The 19,567-nt window shown below is 37.1% G+C and overlaps 3 protein-coding genes across 3 annotated transcripts; all 3 read right to left on the bottom strand.

The window, feature by feature from the left end:
- Window positions 1-6,024: 6,024 nt before the first annotated feature.
- On the bottom strand, window positions 6,025-7,104 carry LOC144964036 (uncharacterized). The gene has a single exon (XM_078897981.1). The coding sequence runs from the start codon at window positions 7,102-7,104 to the stop codon at window positions 6,025-6,027; it is 1,080 nt and encodes a 359-aa protein (XP_078754107.1).
- Window positions 7,105-8,061: 957 nt separating this feature from the next.
- Window positions 8,062-8,886, bottom strand: LOC144964035 (uncharacterized). The gene has a single exon (XM_078897980.1). The coding sequence runs from the start codon at window positions 8,884-8,886 to the stop codon at window positions 8,062-8,064; it is 825 nt and encodes a 274-aa protein (XP_078754106.1).
- Window positions 8,887-9,299: 413 nt separating this feature from the next.
- LOC144964034 (uncharacterized) lies at window positions 9,300-11,168 on the bottom strand. Its single transcript, XM_078897979.1, has 3 exons — window positions 10,865-11,168; window positions 10,146-10,670; window positions 9,300-9,874 (listed from the first exon to the last, which is right to left on the bottom strand). The coding sequence occupies exons 1-3, from the start codon at window positions 11,166-11,168 to the stop codon at window positions 9,300-9,302; spliced, it is 1,404 nt and encodes a 467-aa protein (XP_078754105.1).
- Window positions 11,169-19,567: the final 8,399 nt, after the last annotated feature.

Below are 19,567 nucleotides of genomic sequence, written 5' to 3'. Positions count from 1 at the left end.
ATATTTTTCCTTGTAAATTTGTTTGTTATATTCTGTTATATTTAACTTCAAAGGATCCTGAGCTTGTCTCTGTAGGACTTTAGGTGGTCTCAAATCAAACACACAGAATGCTTCTGGAATCTTTTTCTATTCCTTGTTTGAACTAATCCTTTGTCTTTTTTTTTTTGGAGTGCTTTATTCCTATTTCTGGGGGTCCTGATAGCTCAGTTGGTAGAGCACTCGCTTCAAACTCCCACTTGCCACACAGCAGTGATTGGGTAGCTGGGTCTGTTCGATTTGATGTACTTTCCGATAGACTAGCGTCCTATCCAAAGGACAGCAAGCAATTGCTATTGTCCTTTTTATGCTATGGAAACTGGGATAAACTCCGGCGCTGTAGGACTTCTACTTATTCCCTTTTCTGTCTTTCTATTGACACTTAAAAGACCTGTATTTGTTTCAAGCGCCGTACAATTGCCAAAAACTAATTGGGAAATTGATCTTCTCCTGCTGGCTGCTGCATTCTATATCTGTTCACACACAGTTATTGTTTTTGGGAGATGTTATTTTTTCCATGTAAATTATCTCATTGTATGCACTGTTATATTTGTTGTTTTGAATATATAATGTATGCATTTGAATGTGTTCCTCTTTGTGGTATCCTGTACTTGTGTCGTGATGAGACTTTTAGATCATCTCAAATTACACAGATTGTGTACTCTTGGCATCTTCATCTGTTCTTTATTTGAACTATTCTCCGTGGTGTTACTTTTTCTCGTGTGATTTCAAATGTACATAGAATTTGATATCCCATTTATTTCTTTCGTTCACTTTTTCCCCTGGTCCTGGCGGGATCCTTATCTATACAATACCTCTTTTGAGATATGTTTTTTTTTCTTGTAACTCTCTGTAAATCTCTCTCTGAACAAGTGTGTATGAAAGAAAAATACACATCTCGACCGGGTATCTTGATTTGTAAAACTGTAACTTTTCTGCTGTATTGCAAGTACTGTATTCCAAATCTAATTGTCCTTTTCTATTCAGTATTTTCGTCCTTGCCATAGACGCTGACATGGATGTTTAAGTCTGACAAATGCTATGAAAAACAAATTTCATTTCTCTTTGTGACCTTGTTCTGGAATGAGACCATTTGGGTAGGCAAAAGATCTCGACTTGGTTGGAGAACTGGGTGTGAACACGTTATTTTTAGTTTTTGGTAAATCTTATGTTGATTTTTGGAGATTAAGCCTATTCAAAGGCTGTTAATTTTTTCTCAAAAAAGCCTTTCTTGTCCTGTCTCATTTGATTTTTTTTTTACTACAATCTTGTAAGCAGTTTTTTGATGATAGCTTTGCAATGATATTAGATGACGTAATCTGTGTATTCTCTTATCACTCAAAACCATTGTTTTGTAAGATATGTTTACTCAATTTTAAATTTCTATAACTGTAATGACTGATTCCCTTGTATGTTTTGAAGAGAATAGATTTGTTTTAATGATATTTGCTTATTTTTCTGTTTTAACATGAAAAAAAGACATGTGTTAGAATTCCTGTTGTGGTCACATAATTTTGTGTACAGGTCCCAATCCTTAATAATGCAGAGACATTTCAGGAGGAAAATTGTGAAACTACACTGTACCGTTAAAATATTTAAATAAATTAAGAAATGAATTTAATGAATACTTGCATTGTAAATATTATTATACAGATGCATTCATTATGAAAGTTATTGGTCTGACAATGTTGTATTGTTATCCATATTTGCAATCCAACCAAAATTTTACTGTTGATGTACATGAGTATGAATGCTGTATTAAAATTGAGAACTCAACATTGTGTTCTTAGATTTGTTAATGATTCACGTGTTCAATTCTTTAGGATGGGGAAAGAGGGGGGGGGGGGGGGGGGGGGGGGAGGATTGTGCTTGTCCAGCTGACTGTTGTGTTCCACGTCAGTTCTCATCTTTCCTATTTCTTTATTTTTCCCCGGATGGGGTCTTCTGACCTCCCATGGTGGAAAGAGAGGTCACTCACTGTGTCTTTTATCTCTTATCTCTTTCCCTTTCCATTTTGCTCTCTCATGGTGACCGGGAGGTCACTTGCTGTGTCTTCTATCCCCCTATACATATTTTATGAGTTGCTTTCTGTCTTTGCCCTTGTCTTGGAATGGGTTTACTTGGTTCTGTCCTGATCCTCTCCGGAATCCTTTGGCTGAGAGGGAAATAATCAAAAGTATGCAAGGATTTTCATTGTAAATCATCTCTTTTTTATGGACTGATCGTTAAATTTTTGTGTTGAAAATATCTGTTAAACATTTGAATGATACTTTTAGGTACATTGATTACTTTTGGAATTTCTTGGATACTTTAATTTTTTAACTATCCCATTTCTTTCCTTCTTTTTTTTTATTTCTGGCGCTGATATAACCTAAATGTTTTGCAAGCGCCATGAAACCCTTTTTCTGGATTGAGATTGCTTGGTGTTTTTTCCCTGGTTATGTCCGGAATCTTTAGCTGGGAGGGAGACTGTCAAATATATAGTACCCTTTTAAAGAGATATTTTATTCCATTGTTAATCGTCTCACTGTTATTATTGTGTGCTCCTATCATTATTAGTTTTGGATGGTGGTCTAGGTGGTCTTCAGATTGGAAGGCACAGGGCTCGATTCCTACTCTGAGCGGCGTAAAGTTGAATCCTTAGAAAAATTCTCTACTCACATTCTCTCACCGTACTCAGGTGTACAATGAGTACATGGCTCTTAACAACGTTGTTTCTGTCCGAAATAATTGTATTAATGCCTAACCGGCGTTATATATAGTCCTGCTTGTTGCTGTTGGCAAGGGACACATTATAAAACGATTAGAGCGTGCTTAGTGGATACTGCGCTATTATATTATAATAATATAGTGGTCAGAAGTAATTTTATTTTGTCGACCCCAGGAATGTCTTGGTGGATTTCGTTCCATGCCATGCATTAATCTTGTAAGTAGCATTATGTGTATAGTAACATGCTATGATAGGGACACGATATGATGGTGTATACATCTGATAATTTGCATAAGACATCTGTTTTTCCTTTTATGTATATTCATTGTGTTAACCAGTAAAACTCAGAAAAAAACCATGAATTCAAAAATTTGGCCAGAAAACTGGTCCTTCAAATATCGATCGAATTAAATGAATTCTTTTGGCAAATACTCTCAAACCTGGGACCGCACATGGGTCCTTTAAATCGATCAATATATGAAGGAAGAGTTTTCTGGCCAAATTTTTAAAAGCATGTTTTACTAGGGGTTAATTGGTTAACAAAATACCATAGGAACCATCAGTTCAACGAGCAAAATGTAACCATTACGACCAAAACAATCGTATTCATTTTTTTGACATATCAGCTGGTAAAATAAATAAAATTCAATCTGTGTGCTCACCTGTTTTAAAATAAATGAAGTAACAAAATTCGAATTTGCCTTTTGATCAAAATCAAAGGTAAAATCAATGACAATACAATGCTGATTTGTATTTTCAAATTATTCAATTTAAAAACATCAAATAACAACAACAAAAAGAAAAGAAGAAAAAAACCCATTAAACGTTCAAAGCATGACATCTACTATATATATATATATGACCGAATCATCTTTGCCCCACCATTGTAAATAGGCTAGAACCACCACTGGGTGGATGAATATAGATCTGAGGAAATCATTCTTGATTGTGGGGTTCCCCAGGGTTCAGTACTCGGATCCGTTCTTTTTGTTGTGTACGTTGGCCCTCTATCTAAAATCATCAGAAGTTTCGGTCTGTCTTACCACCAATACGCTGATGACACGCAATTGTACTGCGTTTCCTATACGAGAAATTTACAAAAAGTATCAGCCGATAGTAAGATTTGTATCCAAAGTGTTAAGAAATGGATGAATGAGAACAGACTGAAACTGAATGATGATAAGACGGGTGTTGTGTATGTTGGGAACAGGAAGTTGAAAAGTGAAACAGATTTGAAGCTGGTGGATGTCTCCATTCAAATTGTGGACAAAGTGAAAAACCTTGGCACATTCTTAGACCCTGGACTGTCGATGGAGTATCAGGTAATTTGGTTAGATATCTCTTTTTCCAACTAAAAAAAGATTGCTTCTATTAGACGGTACATATCTGCTGAGGATGTGACCAAACACCTGGTTGTGTCCTTCGTACTATCGAAATTGGATTATTGTAATGCTCTGGCGTTTCGCAATATAATCTGAGACGTTTTCAGATTGTCCAAAACAGCGCTGCCAGACTAGTAGTCATGAAGCGTAGGTGCGATTCTGCCAGACCTCTGCTTCATGACCTGCATTGGCTGCTGTTAAGAAAAGGATTAAATTCAAAGTTTGTGTTTTAGTGTATCGTTGTCTTGAAGGCACTGCCCCTTCCTATCTTTCGGAACTAATTGAAAGATATTCAAAACCTGCCCCTTACGTTCGGCCAGTGATTCCACCAAACTTGTTGTCCCTCCAATACGGAAAAATGCTGGAATGAGATCCTTTTCTCATTTCGGACCCTCTGTTTGGAACACCTTACCACAGAGCATTCGTTAAAAAGAATCTTTGTCTATTTTTAAACGTTCGCTTAAAACATATGTTTCGTCTTTAGGAGATGGTATGAGAAGCAAGTAAGATAGGTCTGTCTGGTTTGCGTTGTGTGTGTGTGTGTGTGTGTGTGTGTGTGTGTGTGTGTATGTGTGTGTGTATGCTTGTGTGTGTGAATGAGTATATTTCAGCCAAAGTAATTTGTTATGCGCTTAGCGCTGGTGTCTCGGAGTTATAGCGCTATATAAGTTTTCAGCATTATTTATTATTAAAACGGCTATATATCGTGATGAGCTGGGTACTGGTTTGTTTTGTTTGTATTTAGGGGTTTACGGCACTTGCGATATATTATTAGGTCATTCCAGCACCAGTGAAAAGGAAGATGATAGAGGAAATTTGTAGATATGAAGTTAAAAGCAACGAAGGAAAAAAAAAGAAGACAAAGTGGACTGGGTCAAAAAGGAAACAGATTATTCTACGAACAATCCTTTGACATTACCTGAAAGTCCCTTCCAGATACAAGCAAAGTACATCTCACCCAAGAATAAAGACAGAAAGTAACAGTTTGTTTTGTTTTGTTTTTAAGGGTTTTACGGCGCTTGCAACACATTTATGTTATATCAGCGCCAGTAAAAAGGAAGAAAATGGGATAGTAAAACGTTCTAGAATAACAATTAAAGCATCCAAGAAAAAGTAAGACATAGGGGAACTGGGAACAAATGTGGATCAGATGTAGATTCCGAGAGCATACAATCAATGTACTTAGTGTAATATTTGTCTAATAATCAAGTCAAAAGTCAATAAGATAGATAAACTAACACCGAAATGCCTCATGTGTTCGTTCGTCTTCACTTCCTTTTTATCAAAATCAAAAGCCAAAAGTCAACAACATTGCAGTCCAAACAGTTCAGAATAAAGGCAAATTATAATTTCGTAAACAAAGGGAAGTAATACAATAAATTCTTCATTCATCTATATTTTCAACATACTCCCCACCTGGTCTTAGCCTATGTAAGACCAAAGAATCCAAATTTAATCAACCAAAATAAAAAAAAAATAATAAAAAGCCAACAAAAGCAAAAACAAAACAAAACAAAGCCCCAAATTAAGAGTAAAACAAAATTACAAAATGCACTGTCTGGTTCAACTGGTATTCCCAAACACCCAAAAATTTTTACATGATCTTCTCATTAATCATAATTAATAATCTCAAATAATTACCCAAAGATACCCGTTACTAAGGGAAATCAAAGAGAACATAAGGTCACAGAATTGCTTTCTGCTCAGGCAAAATTTAAAAAAATACGAATGAAATAATCAAGCATAGAGTTAGAACAAAATCATAGTCATAAGACTAATGCATTTAGTTTCAAACAACATTTAAAGATCCAACACATTTCTAGGCCTAATAGAACGGCCAGAACGAGTTCTTTGTGATTCTCCCATTGACCCAACACTCTCATTCTCTACCAAGCGTTAATCACAAGTCTTTATATTGTTCTCAAGAAAAGAATTATCATCACTAGTAGACCAATCCTCAGATTGATCCTCAGTCTGATCCAATTCCAATGGAACCAATCTCTGAATGGGTCGGTCAATAATTTGGTTTCTGGTTCGAATCTGAGCTGCTCGTACGCACCCGTCTGTGCCAGGAAACAGCCTTAGCACCCGACCCATATCCCACATCATTATCTTCTTATTAGGATCTTGGATGAGAACCAAATTTCCCTCACACAATCCCTGTTTTCCACGTTTATTTCTTTTTAAAGCAGGCAGGGTTCGAATGTATTCTAATCTCCACACGGCCCAGAATGGGTCAAGTAACCCTGTATGCTCATTCTCAAGAGTAGGTAAATCTAAAACCTTATTTAGATCTGTGACCTCCACTGGTGTTAGTGGGCAACCCCTTCCTACCAGGAAATGAGAAGGTGTTAAATAACTTTCATTTTCAGAGGACCCTATAAGTGGTCTAGAGTTAATACAAGCTTCAACTTCAGTTAAAGCAGTTTCAAGTTCCTTTCGGGGGATTGACCGCCTACCAATGGACTTCCGAAGACTAGATTTAACTGAAAGAACCATTCTCTCATAGAACCCTCCCCACCATGGGGCTAACGCAGGTTGTTTCTTCCACCTGATAGTTTCATGACCAAGTTCCTTGTTAATCAAGGCCTGCACTTTCCTAAAGGCTTGTGCATTGTCAGAATAGATTACAGCAGGCATAGCCCGCCTCGATGCGAATTTCTTCAGCGCCAAGCAGAAATCAGCAGCAGTCAAGGAATCCACTAGTTCTAAATGAACAGCCCGTGTAACCGCACAGGTGAACAACAAAATGTAGAGTTTCTTACCTTCATTGTCTGAGCAAAATAAGGGTCCTGTATAGTCAACACCTATAATACTGAAAGGTGTGGCCTTGGATATACGGTTCTCAGGCAATAGCCCAGTGCGTTCCTCCATTAACCTGGAGTCCTGTCTCTGGCACTCCACACAGAAACGTATGACTCTTTTTGCCATTTGTCTAAGAGACATAATCCAGTATTTGTTTCTCAAGGAAGTCATAAGGAGGTTACCACCAGCATGTTTCAACAGTACATGCTGTGACTTAACTAACAACTGTGTCACGTGACATTTAGGTAGGATAATAGGGTACTTTTCATCAAAATAAGTCTTGACTCTTTTCCAATCTTCCTCCTACCCTAAGTAAACCGCCCTCTCCTAAGAAAGGCGATAGCCGCCTCAAAGGAGAGCCTTTCCAAATGACTCGTCCCTTCTCAAGATAACTTACCTCTTCTCTGAAGTATTGATTCTGAAGGGATTTGAACAGAAACAGTTTAGCCTCAGTCAGTTCCTTGTTGTGGTCATCCTTAATTTTTCGTACCTTTTTCACAAAACTCAATACTAAGACAATCAATTACTCTCAGTAACTTTCCAAAGCTAGAAAATCTTCCAAAATCTATAAGGGGTCTGGTATCTGTTTCAACAGAACACACATTTGGTGTCTCTATCATCTCTTGTTCTTCCTGTATTGAGTCAACATCATATTCAGTGAGTGTCTCTTCATCACTATGTGTCTGTTGTTCTTTTAACCAGTCAGGTCCTCTTAGCCACCTGTGTGAGGTCAGTAAGACACTAGCACTCACGCCTCTAGTCAGAAAGTTAGCGGGATTTGTCTCACCTGAGCAATGTCTCCAATGTGATGGGTCAGTCAAATTTTGAATCTCCATCACACGATTGCGGATGAATTGCTTCCATCTTGCTGGGTCCCCCTTTATCCAATGTAATACTATTTGAGAGTCGGACCAAAGGGTGTATCGAATGTTAGTGTTCAACTCAAGGGAGGTTATAATAAATTTCAAAAGTCTTGCGCCTAAAAGAGCAGCCATTAGTTCAAGTCTGGGTAAGGTGACCTTTTTGAGGGGTGCCACTTTGACTCTTGACATCACCAAGGAAATGTTAATCTGGTTTCCATCTGTGGTTTTCATGTAAGCACAACATCCGTATGCTTTTTCAGAGGCATCAGCATAAATCAACAGCTGTTTTTTTTTCATCACTTGTCCAAAGCCTGAGTGTGATACAGCGAGGTATCCGCCATTTCTTTATTTCTTGTAAGTCCTCCATCCACTTGTTCAATTTCTTTTGTATCTCTTCAGGGAGCACTTCATCCCAATCAAATCCTTGTCTCCATGTCTCTTGAAAGATTATTCTTAAGGAGATTGTGAATGGAGTGAGAAATCCCAGAGGATCAAACAACCTGGCTGTGATACTCAGAAGTAGTCTCTTTGTGAAAAGACATGACTCTTGGATTGGTAATGTTTCAAATACAAAGCTATCTTCTTCTGTATTCCAGGAAAGACCAAGTACCTTTGTGGTACTGTTCTCAACAAATCCATCAAATGTCCTTAATATGTCATCTTTCTTCTCCTTGCAAATGGATGTCCACTTTGTTAATTCAAAACCTCCTTGCTGCATTACACAGTGTGCCTCAGTCATCATGTTCAAAATATCTTCTTCGTGGTCTGCTCCAGTGAGCCAATCATCTACATAGAGGTTGCTTTTCAGCTCTTCAACGGTGGGTGAAACTTCAAAGGTCGACAAGTGTTTTCTTATCGTGGCATTGAGCAAAAATGGACTGCAAGCATTCCCAAAACAAACCCTCTCAAATTTCATTGTGCGAATCTGACCATTGACATTCCACAAAAATCTGTGAACATCTTGATCAGGTAAACAGAGATTGATTTGTAAGAATGCCTTCCTGATGTCAGCGGTTAGTCCAAACTTCCATCTTCTGAATCTGAGAAGTATCTGTACCAAATCTGGTATAAATTTTGGTCCAACCTCCATGCAATCATTTAAGGATACATCATTTATGCCTTTGCAAGAAGCATCAAAAACGGGTCTTACCTTAGTAGACAAACTATCCTCTCTCACCACAGGGCGATGCGGTCAATAATAGATAGGTCTGTCCTCGATTTCCAAGTTTCCTTGGGGTACCTCTGAGATGATACCCTCATTTTCATATTCTGAGAGTACTGAGTCATATTTCTCTCGTAAGCATAAATCTTTATCCAGCTTCCTGGTCAAGCTGTTCAAGCGTTTTTCTGCAGTCTCTCTATTGTTTAACAACAAATTTTTGCAACCCACATTTTCCATGGCAACCTGACAGTGTACCTACCGTCAATCTGATCTGAAAAGGAAGTCAAAAATTCATTCTCAGTCTTCTCATCACTTACCTCATCTGGATCAATTCCAATAGATTATAGTTCCCACATTTTACGAACAGTCCCATCAGAGACTGCTGTCTGACAAAACATTATCTGAGATTTTTTACTTTGAACAATTTCCCCAGATTGGTCTCTCAAGCAAGCCCCAAACAACATCCACCCAAAGACAGTTTTTTGAGCTACCAAACCTGTGGATAATGAACTTTTCTGATCTTTAATAAGAGACCAATACCAATCCAATCCTATCAAAACATCTACCTTGACAGTTTCACTAATCTGATAATTTTCAACAAAAGAGATGTCAGGGAACTCCGACAGTACTTCCTTGTCTACTGCTGATCGAAACATAGGGGCGCAAATAGTTTTCATAACAATTAAATTGATTTTATTTCCCAAAAATTCTAATTGGAAAACTTCCTTTTGCTCTGGTTTTCCACTATCTCCACCAAAACAATGATATTTTAGATTAATCTGGTCAACTCTTTTCAATCTAAGTTTCTTAGCGCAGTCTCTAGTGATAAAGGATCTGTCAGACCCGCTGTCAAACATGATGCAGACCTTGATACCCGAACCATCACATGTACAACTTGCATAAGTGTGGTTAACTTCTGTGAATGCACATGTGAGAGTCCAACATGCACTGAGGGGTCAGCATCAGATCTAACAGCTGTCTGGTCAGTCTGTTTTGGATTGATCTTTTGTTTACATAATACTGAATGGTGGGATCCCTTGCAAAAGTAACACGAACGATTACAGTCTCTCTCGAGAGATGTCGACCTAAACACTTAAAACAAAGTCCCATTTTCTTAATTTTATCTTTTCTTTCCTCAAAGTTCAAGGACCTAATATCCTCACATTTGTCTGCTTAATGAGTCTGACCACAAAACACACATATTCTTTTAGAATTGGAATCATGTACAACGAAAGAAGATGCAGTGGGGTGGTATTTCTTCTCCTTATAATCACTACGACCGGATCCACTCGATTTTTCGGGCTGGAACGTCTGGGATCGCTCCCTTCTACTAATGTCCTCAAACAAGAATGTAAGGAGATATTCCAGGTTTCCTTCGTGCCCCTCACCGTTCCTGGCCCACTCCAATCGAATTGTAGCTGGAAGCTGATGCAACACGAGTGGGGTAAGGAAAACGCCATACTGCTGCCCACTGATGTTCAAATTGTCCAAACTGCGCACATGATTTTTTATGCTGTCATACAAGTTCCACAAGCTTTTTACCGAAGTTGAGTTATCTTTCGAAAGAGAATTTCCTCGTAAAAGGTCCTGGATATGACCAAAAATTATCCTTTCTGGTCTACCAAATCGGTTTTGTACAATGTCCTTAGCGTTTTCATAATTTCTTTCAGTTAAGGAAAGTCCTATTATGGCAGATGCTGCCTCACCATTGACTAATGATTGAAGATAGGTAAACTTATTGATGGTTGGAATAGAAGATGAATCAATAACTGCCGAAAATTTGTCCCAAAATGGTTGCCATTCATTATAGTCTCCAGAAAAGGTAGGAAGTTCTAATTTTGTAATTTTGCATCACTATTATTTGTCGCACTATTCGAACGAGTCGTTCCATTGTTAACGCTATTACTAGTCTGTTGCGCTAAAGAACCAAGTTTTCCTTTAGTCTTCAAAAGTATGTCCATCTTTCCGTCACGAAAGTCAGCTGCATCATCAATGTCACTTTCTAATTCATCAATGTTGTTTCCTAAAGCACTTTCCACTTCTAATTGCACATCGTCTAGAATTTTTAACCGTTTTTCGAATTCATCAATAAGTGCTGTAAATTCGATGTGTTCAATGTCTGTTTTTCGCAAAGAATCGTCTAATCTTTTTCCTGCTCGATTCAGCCAGCCTCTTGCCGCTACTCGTTTTCTTTTCGCTTCGTCATCCATAGTAGAAGCGCAACAATATTCAATTAAGTAAACATCAAATGTTATTTTCAAGTACTCCAAATCAGTCAACACGATAGCAGCATCAAAATGTCAAAAACACGAAAAACCCATCCAATTCTTAGTTTGGCCTAAATGTGTCCAATGGTGTGTCAAATTTATCGAAAAACGAATGTCGATACTTGGCCTTACCGTGACCTGAAACCAAGGCCTAGTAGTTCAGAATTCCGACGAACGAGTTCAAACTGTGAATTCCATCACTCTAAAAGTTGCTAAATCTTTACCTTATGACTCCCGGGTTTCGGCACCATGTAATATTTGTCTAATAATCAAGTCAAAAGTCAATAAGATAAGATAAAATAACACCGAAATGCCTCATGTGTTCGTTCGTCTTCACTCAAAATCAAAAGCCAACAACATTGCAGTCCAAACAGTTCAGAATAAAGGCAAATTATAATTTCGTAAACAAAGGGAAGTAATACAATAAATTCTTCATTCATCTGTATTTTCAACACTTAGTTTGAGATCACCTATAAGTCTCATCCGGACACAAGCGCAAAATCCAACAAAGAGGAACACTCAAATGCTTACATTATACATTCAAAATAACAAGTATAATAATATAACAATGACTATGAAAAATGTTTTTTTCTCTTTTTGAGAAAATTTTTTGTCTAAAATCCAAGCCACTGAGTAAAAATGTTTTTGAATTTTGAAAATCCATTCATAAATAAACAAGTTATACAGTTTTAAAGGTGTCATTTATTTGGATGACCCGCAAAGAGGAAAAAAACGCAAAAATATGGGACGCTTTTTCGGCATTTTTTTCGACCTTTGGTTGTATCTTGCGTAATAAGTGGATTAAAAGATTGAAACTTGAAGAGCAAATTAGGATGGTGTTTTGTAAAATACGGGAAAAGTACTCGTCATATTCATATGAAATTTTACAACCAAAAAGAAGAAATGTTCATGTATTACCTTGTCAGCGACAAAACCTCCACGCCCGGTAGTTTTAGAAATATTTTACTCCAAAGAGTAAAAATCTATTTTTAACGGTCTTCTGGTAATCGCAAGAGTTTTGTCGCTTGACATAATCTAAAATGACATTTTTTCTAACTGTGTGCCAACTTTCAGTCATATTCATCGATAAACAGCGTCGTAATTAATTTTTTTAAATAGCATATACGAAACGGCTTCGTCCCATATTTTGACGCGAATTCGGGCACTTCGTGAGCGAAAAAGAGGCCCAAAGATTTGTGAGGGATAGTCATTGCTAAATAATACATAACAGAGAGATGATTTACAAGGAAAAAAATATCATCTCCCAAAACAATAACTATGCATTTGACTTTTTTTCCTCCCAGCTAGGACTCCGGCCAGGGCCAGGACAAAACCAAGTAATCTCATTCCAAGACAAAGACAGAAAGCATGTTGGAAAACAGATATAAGGGGATAGAAGACACAGTATGTAGTATGTACCCCCCTGCCCACTATGGGAGGTCAGGAACCCCACCCAGTTAAGGGGTTTACGGCGCTTGCAACACACGAAGGTCATATCAGCGCCAGTAAAAAGGAAGACAATGGGATGATAAAATGTTCTAGAATTACAATTAAAGCACCCACGAAAAGGTAAGACAAGGGGAAATTGGTTCAAATAGGACACAGTTGTAGATTTCAAGAGCACAAGTACCTAGTTTGAGATCACCTAAAGTCTCACCCAGACACCGGCACAAGATCGCATTAAGGGGAATATACTCAAATGTTTACAAATCATATATTTAAAAAAAACAAAAACCCAGTAATAACAGTGATTTACAAGGAAAAAAATATCTCCCAAAACTATACCTATACATTCGACTGTTTCCATCCCAGCCAAGGACTCCGACCAGGGTCAGGACAAAACTAAGTAATCTCATTCCAAGACAAAGACAGAAAGTAATTGAAAAACAGATACAGGATAGAAGATAGAAAAAGTACCTCCCTGCCCACTATGTCGGGAACCCCCCGAGAACGGGATGGGTTAATAATAATATAACTTTTTGTTACTGGCTGAAGAAGGGTGTTGAGTCCAAACCATTCTGTTTATTACGTTAGTACTTTGTTCTTTTAAAGAAAAAAAATGTTTTTAGCTAACAGTTATTCATGCTTATACACACAGCTTCTAGCAGAATAGCATTCAGTTCTTCTACTTACTGTACACTTATATAATTATAATAGTGCCTTTTGCAACTTCGGTGATAGGCACAAATAGTGCCTTTTGCAACTTCGGTGATCGGCACAATAAGCAATGCACCACATCCAGATAAAGCAAACACATTAAACAAATTAAATCTAAAAAAACCATTTTAATAATCCGTTTCTAATTTAAAATTAAAAAAACAAAAAAAAACAATGTTTGTTTTGTTTTTAAGGGTTTTACGGTGCTTGCAACACATTTTGGTCATATAAGCGCCAGTAAAAAGGAATAAAATGGAATAGTAAAAAGTTCTAGAATTACAATAAAGCATCCAAGAAAAGAGAAGACAAAGGGGAATCGGTTCAAATAAGAAACAGGTGTAGGTTCCAAAAGCACTCTATCAAAGTACTTAGTTTGAGATCACTAAAAGTCTCATCCAGACACAAGCACAGGTCCCCGCTAAGAGGAACACACTCAAATGTTTTACAAATCATATATAATATAAAGAAAGCATAATACAGTGCATAACAGAGAGATGATTTACAATGAAAAAAATATCATCTCCCAAAACTAACTATACATTCGACTGTTTCCCTCTCAGCCAGGACCAGGACAAAACCAAGTAATCTCATTCCAAGTCCAAGACAAAGACAGAAAGCATGTTGGAAAACAGATATAAGGGGATAGAAGACACAGTATGTACCCCCCTGCCCACTATGGGAGTTACAAATCATAAATAATGTATAAACAAAACATAAAACAGGGAGATGATTTACAAGGAAAAAAATATCATCTCCCAAAACTAACTCTACATTTGACTGCTTCCCTCTCACCAAGGGTATCCGGTCAGGGCCAGGGCAAAACCAAGTAATCTCATTCCAAGACAAAGACAGAATGCTAGTTGGAAAACAGATATAAGGGGATAGAAGACACAGTATGTACCCCCTTGCCCACTATGGGAACAAACAAACAAAAACAGCAATGAAAAAATGCATATATAATGTTTATTCAATTAAATTCAGCATTGGTTAAACTGCATGCAGGCATATCAAAAATGTAACAACTTTATACAATATTGACATTACGTTAAAGAGTCATTTCAAAAGTTTTTAACTTTCAAAGCTCTGAGAAAATGTCAATTGTAACTATTACAACTTATTCATGTATCATAACACAGATGTATGCTATGATGAGTGTCAGAGGATGACAAGTAAAAAGCCACAGCTTTTCAAACTCTACATTGTGTATCAAGCAACTTAACAATAATTTAGCAAAATGAATTAATACCATCATATATATAAAAAAAAGACAGAATATCATATCATCTGGTTAAACGAATAAATATCAACCTTCCCTCTAATGGCAGATATCAAGACGATTAACAGTTTAATGGTAATAAAACAATTATTTTAGGTACCCTTGTGGCAAGGTTAGCTTTCCATTTTTAATATGATAAATAAATACTCAGCAAATAAAAACTACAGTCATGTTTAAATGAACACTAAGCCAAATGATAAAAAATGCTCACATATGCAAAAATTAACATTATGACAAAAATTGAGTTTCAAAAAACCTCCAAAATCAGAAAGAGAATTTTCAATAGTAGCACATCAAATTTTTAAAAACAAACTAACAAAAAAGCAATTCCGGATATGACATAATATGACTGTTGAACTCATGGCTTTTGAGCTGATGCTCTTCTTAAGTCCTGTTGTTTGTTTTTAAAGGTTTTACGGCACTTGCAACACATTTAGATCATATCAGCGCCAGTAAAAAAAAAAAGGAAGAAAATGGGATAGTAAATACATTCTAGACGTACAATTAAAAGGACTTGAGGAAAAAGTAAGACAAAGGGGAATGGTACAAATAGGGAACGGATGTAGATTCCATAGGTATACCGTCAATGTACTTAGTTTGAAATCACTTAGAAGTCTCATCGAGACACCAGGAGAAGATCCCACTAAGAAACTAAGAAGAATGCACTCAATTGTTTACAAATCATATGTTATAGATAAGCAAAATGACAGTACATAACAGAGAGATGATTTACAAGGGAAAAAATATCATCTCACAAACCTATAACTATACTATACATTCAAGTTTCCCTCCCAGCCAAGAACTCTGCCAGGGTCAGGACAAGACTAAGTAATCTCATTCCAAGACAAAGACAGAAAGCAATTGGAAAACAGATATAAGGGTATAGAAGACAAAGCAAGTACCTCTCTACCTACTATGGGAGGTCGGGAACCCCACCCAGTGTAAGAGGAACACACTCAAATGTTTGCAAATCACAATATATATATGTAAAAAAATAATAATACGGTGCATAACAGAGAGATGATTTACAAGACAAAAAATCTCACCCCCCACCCTCAACTATTCTTACCCTCCAAAACCCCTAACTATACATTTGACCGATTCTCTCCCAGCCAGGGTATCCGATCAAGGCCAGGACAAAACCAAGTTATCTCAATCCAAGACAAAAGGGAATTGGTTCAAATAGGCAAAGATTCCAAGAGCATACTACCATTAATGTACTTAGTTTGAGATCACCGTTTTTTTGGGTTTTTTTTTTAAAGGGTTTTACGGCGCTTGCAACACATTAAGGTCATATCAGCGCCAGTAAAAAGGAAGAAAATGGGATAGTAAAAAGGTCTAGAATTACAATTAAAGCAAAAAAGAAAAGGTAAGACAAAGAGGAACTGAATCAAATAGGGAACAGATGTAGATTCCAACAGTACACCGTCAAAGTACTTAATTTGAGATCATCTTAAAGTCTCATCCAGACACAAGCACAGGTCCCAACTAAGAGGAATACAATCAAATGTGTACCAATCATATGTAAACTAAACATAATACATCCTGACACAAGCACATATATATGTAAAACAAATACAGCGCCAGTAAAAAGGAAGAAAATTGGATAATAAAAACATTTTCGAAACTTGGTTTGAGATTACCGGAAGTCACATCCAGACACAAACACAGGATCCAACTAAGAGGATTACACTCAAATGATTATGAAATATCCTATTCAAAATACAATAATGTAATATAGCACATAGCTGAGAGATGATTAACAAGGGAAAAATACATTATGTCTCAAAAATAACATGACACATTTGACAGTTTCCCTCTCAGCCAAGAATTCCGCCCAGAGCCAAGACAGAATGCAACTTGGAGAAGGAAAATATATATTGGGGGATAGAAGACACAGTAGCAGTGACTCAATAAATATCTTATACAAAGATGAGCACAGAAACATAAGACATGCAGAAAGATGATTCCCTTAACATTTCTGGCAAGGATCCAAATAGCATGTTTGTTCATTTCAAATAGATATAATGATGAAACCTATCCAGTGGAAAAAGCTCTAATTTAAATTTTATGAACAAACTGTCCCTTCATAGGAGGAACTTTTTGCTAGCAATTCCCACCAGCAATTTATATAAGTAATATATGAGACGAGACTATGCCAATGTTTTTGATTGTTTTACGGCGCTTGCAACACATTAAGGTCATATCAGCGCCAGTAAAAAGGAAGAAAATGGGATGATAAAAAGTTCTAGAATTACAATTAAAGCACAAAAGAAAAGGTAAGACAAAGGGGAATTGGTTCAAATAGGGAACAGATGTAGATTCCAAGAGCACACCGTCAAAGTACTTAGTTTGAGATCACCTAAAAGCCTCATCCAGACACAAGTACAGGTCCCAACTAAGAGGAATACAGTCAAATGTTTACCAATCATATAATATAATATGTAAACTAAACAAAATACAATGCATAACAGAGAGATGATTTACAAGGAAAAAAATATCATCTCCCAAAACTATTACTATACATTCGACTGTTTCTCTCCCAGCCATGGAACTCCGGCAAGGATCAGGACAAAACTAAGTAATCTCATTCCAAGACAATGACAGGAAACAATTGGAAAACGGGTATGGGGGGATAGAAGACACAGCATGTACCTCCCTGCCCACTATGGGAGATCAGGATCCCCACCCAGAGACTATGCCAAGACGTCTCCATAACATTCACGACAAAAATACACTAAGACTAAGGTATTTTGGAAAATTATGAAAAGATTTTGTTTTCAGTTTCTAGGAGTTTAATAATTTAAACCAAAATCTGAAAGTCTAGCAGCAACACCAAAACAGAAAGAATTTCTCAAAAGCTTAAAAAAAAAAATGCGGCCAAAGTGTTAACATTGTCCAGAATTTTCGACATTTTACAAAGCTGTTACTTCTATAATTGCGATGCTAGTTGATAACTTTTGGTTCATTTGTCATATATTTACAACACCGAGAATCTGATGCAAATGAAATCTTTTCATAGTTTTCCAAAATAGCTTTATATTGGTGTATTTTAGCAGCGAATGTTATAAAATCATCTCATGGTACAGCTTCAGATATAAATATGCAAAAAACAATCAAACTTTCAAAAAAAAAAAAAATAAAAAAATAAATAAATAAAAACTCACAAATATATACGCAACGTATTCCCTCCCCCCCCCCCCCCCCCCCAAGTTTCTATTACAGAATATAGATCTGCCACAGACATCATATTAACTATGAAGAACAACCAAATTTAAAGAAAAATTCTGTAGAGACCAAAACTGCATGATATCCACCTATATATAAGTATTATATCTGAATTGCCACTTCAAAATACCAAAGAATTAGTGTATTGTAGTTCAATTTAGTAACATGTCCATTCTCTGTTAATCTAAAATTTAACATTAGAAATTTTAATTGCCAACCAAATCAAAAAAATAGAAAAAGAATTATAATAATGATAAAAAAAATATAAAATTCCGGATCCAGCCAAATTCAATATGCCGAAAATGAGTAAATAAAGATTAAATGTGTATAAGAGGCGGTTCTGCCAATACGGAGTTATAGTTAGACACCGAAGCTCGCCTAACGAACGACTTGCCCAACACGTGACCATTTTTTTTCTCGCGTCCTCTCGTCTAATCTCGTCACTCCCGAATAGAAAGAGGAGGCGGAGCTCATATGATATAACGCAATGAAAGTTCTGTCCGATGACGGGTGGGGGGATATCACCTCTCCAAAACTTACCTTATTATATGAGATCTTGAGATTCTTATCCAATCATCGATTGCTCGTTTGACAGTTCGCTTGTGAACAGTTAGGAGACCATCTCTTGATTTATGGGCAGGCGGCTTTGCGTAAAGGCGGTGAGTGTTGTATACATCAAAGAGTACCGCTGACCGATGGGTAAATAGTGGTTGTGTAACCCAAAAGCCCTGCCGTCTCGACTGCAAGGTCTTGTATGTAATAGTTGCGTCGCCATCTCAAGGCTCAGGAATTAATTAGTGAGCTGATTCAAACAATGTGGGTTTCAAATTTATCGTATACGTAATCATTTGGAAGCTACAGAGAAAGGTGTTTTTGTGTAATCCCTTTCACACACACACACACGCGCGCGCGCACACACACACAAACATATACAAACAATACACATCCCTGGTCATTTATTGCCTATATTATTAATGTTAATATATACATCCCATGCCGATTGTCACTACCCCCCCCCCCTCAACCATTTCCACCATCCAAGTACCAGCGGCCTTTTCTCTTTGATTTCGTATCATGGTCTACCCGAAGCCCAACACCTCGATCGTTTGTGGGTCAACCCACCCCCCCCCCCCCTCCCCCCACCTTCCCCCGTAATCAATTTATAATTTTCTCTCTGTATAGAGCGCCACATGCACAATTATATACTATTGAATGACACTGACCTTGCCCCTCCCCTAACACAAGCCAACAGCAACCCAAGCTATCCTCTATCACGTGACCTTAGATCCGATGCTGCATACCGCTTGAGAGTCTTCACTATCCAGATCTCGTTCATGGTCACGTGAGAAGGCTATATCCGTTCGGGTTCGGCGTTCGACCCGATTTCGTTAAAAGCCTAATATCTCCAAATGTTACCAGACCTTGCAGGTCAAAAATAGAATCTGAATCAAACAAAAGAAAAATCAAGATATAATACTAATACTTTTCACAGAACCAAACAGGAACTAACCAAAAATGTCTTAATTTATCTTAGATAAAGATTGAAATTGTTAAAAAAAAAACAAAAGTTTATCGATTTGTCACAGATCAGAAAAATACTGATCAAGTAAGCCCTGCTTCATATAACCCCCCCCCCCCCCCCCCCCCCGTTTTCTGATTGAATGCTATATCGCATGATAGA

The sequence above is a fragment of the Berghia stephanieae genome, chromosome 2 (assembly GCF_034508935.2).
Source record: "Berghia stephanieae isolate SIO BIC M18660-M18661 chromosome 2, UCSD_Bste_1.3, whole genome shotgun sequence".
Lineage (NCBI taxonomy): Eukaryota > Metazoa > Mollusca > Gastropoda > Nudibranchia > Aeolidiidae > Berghia > Berghia stephanieae.
Note: the sequence above shows the minus strand (reverse complement) of the source record. Positions and strands in the feature narration are given on the sequence as shown.

Excerpts from the sequence above, each read along its gene's own strand:
- LOC144964035 (XM_078897980.1), bottom strand. The coding sequence starts at position 8,886 with ATGGAGGTTGGACCAAAATTTATACCAGATTTGGTACAGATACTTCTC.
- LOC144964034 (XM_078897979.1), bottom strand. The coding sequence starts at position 11,168 with ATGGATGACGAAGCGAAAAGAAAACGAGTAGCGGCAAGAGGCTGGCTG. Across the intron at positions 10,671-10,864 it reads TTCTTTAGCGCAACAGACTA|TCAATGGTGAGGCAGCATCT; the intron begins GTAATAGCGTTA and ends TTCAATCATTAG. Across the intron at positions 9,875-10,145 it reads AAGAATATGTGTGTTTTGTG|AAGTTAACCACACTTATGCA; the intron begins GTCAGACTCATT and ends GTGCATTCACAG.
- LOC144964036 (XM_078897981.1), bottom strand. The coding sequence starts at position 7,104 with ATGACTTCCTTGAGAAACAAATACTGGATTATGTCTCTTAGACAAATG.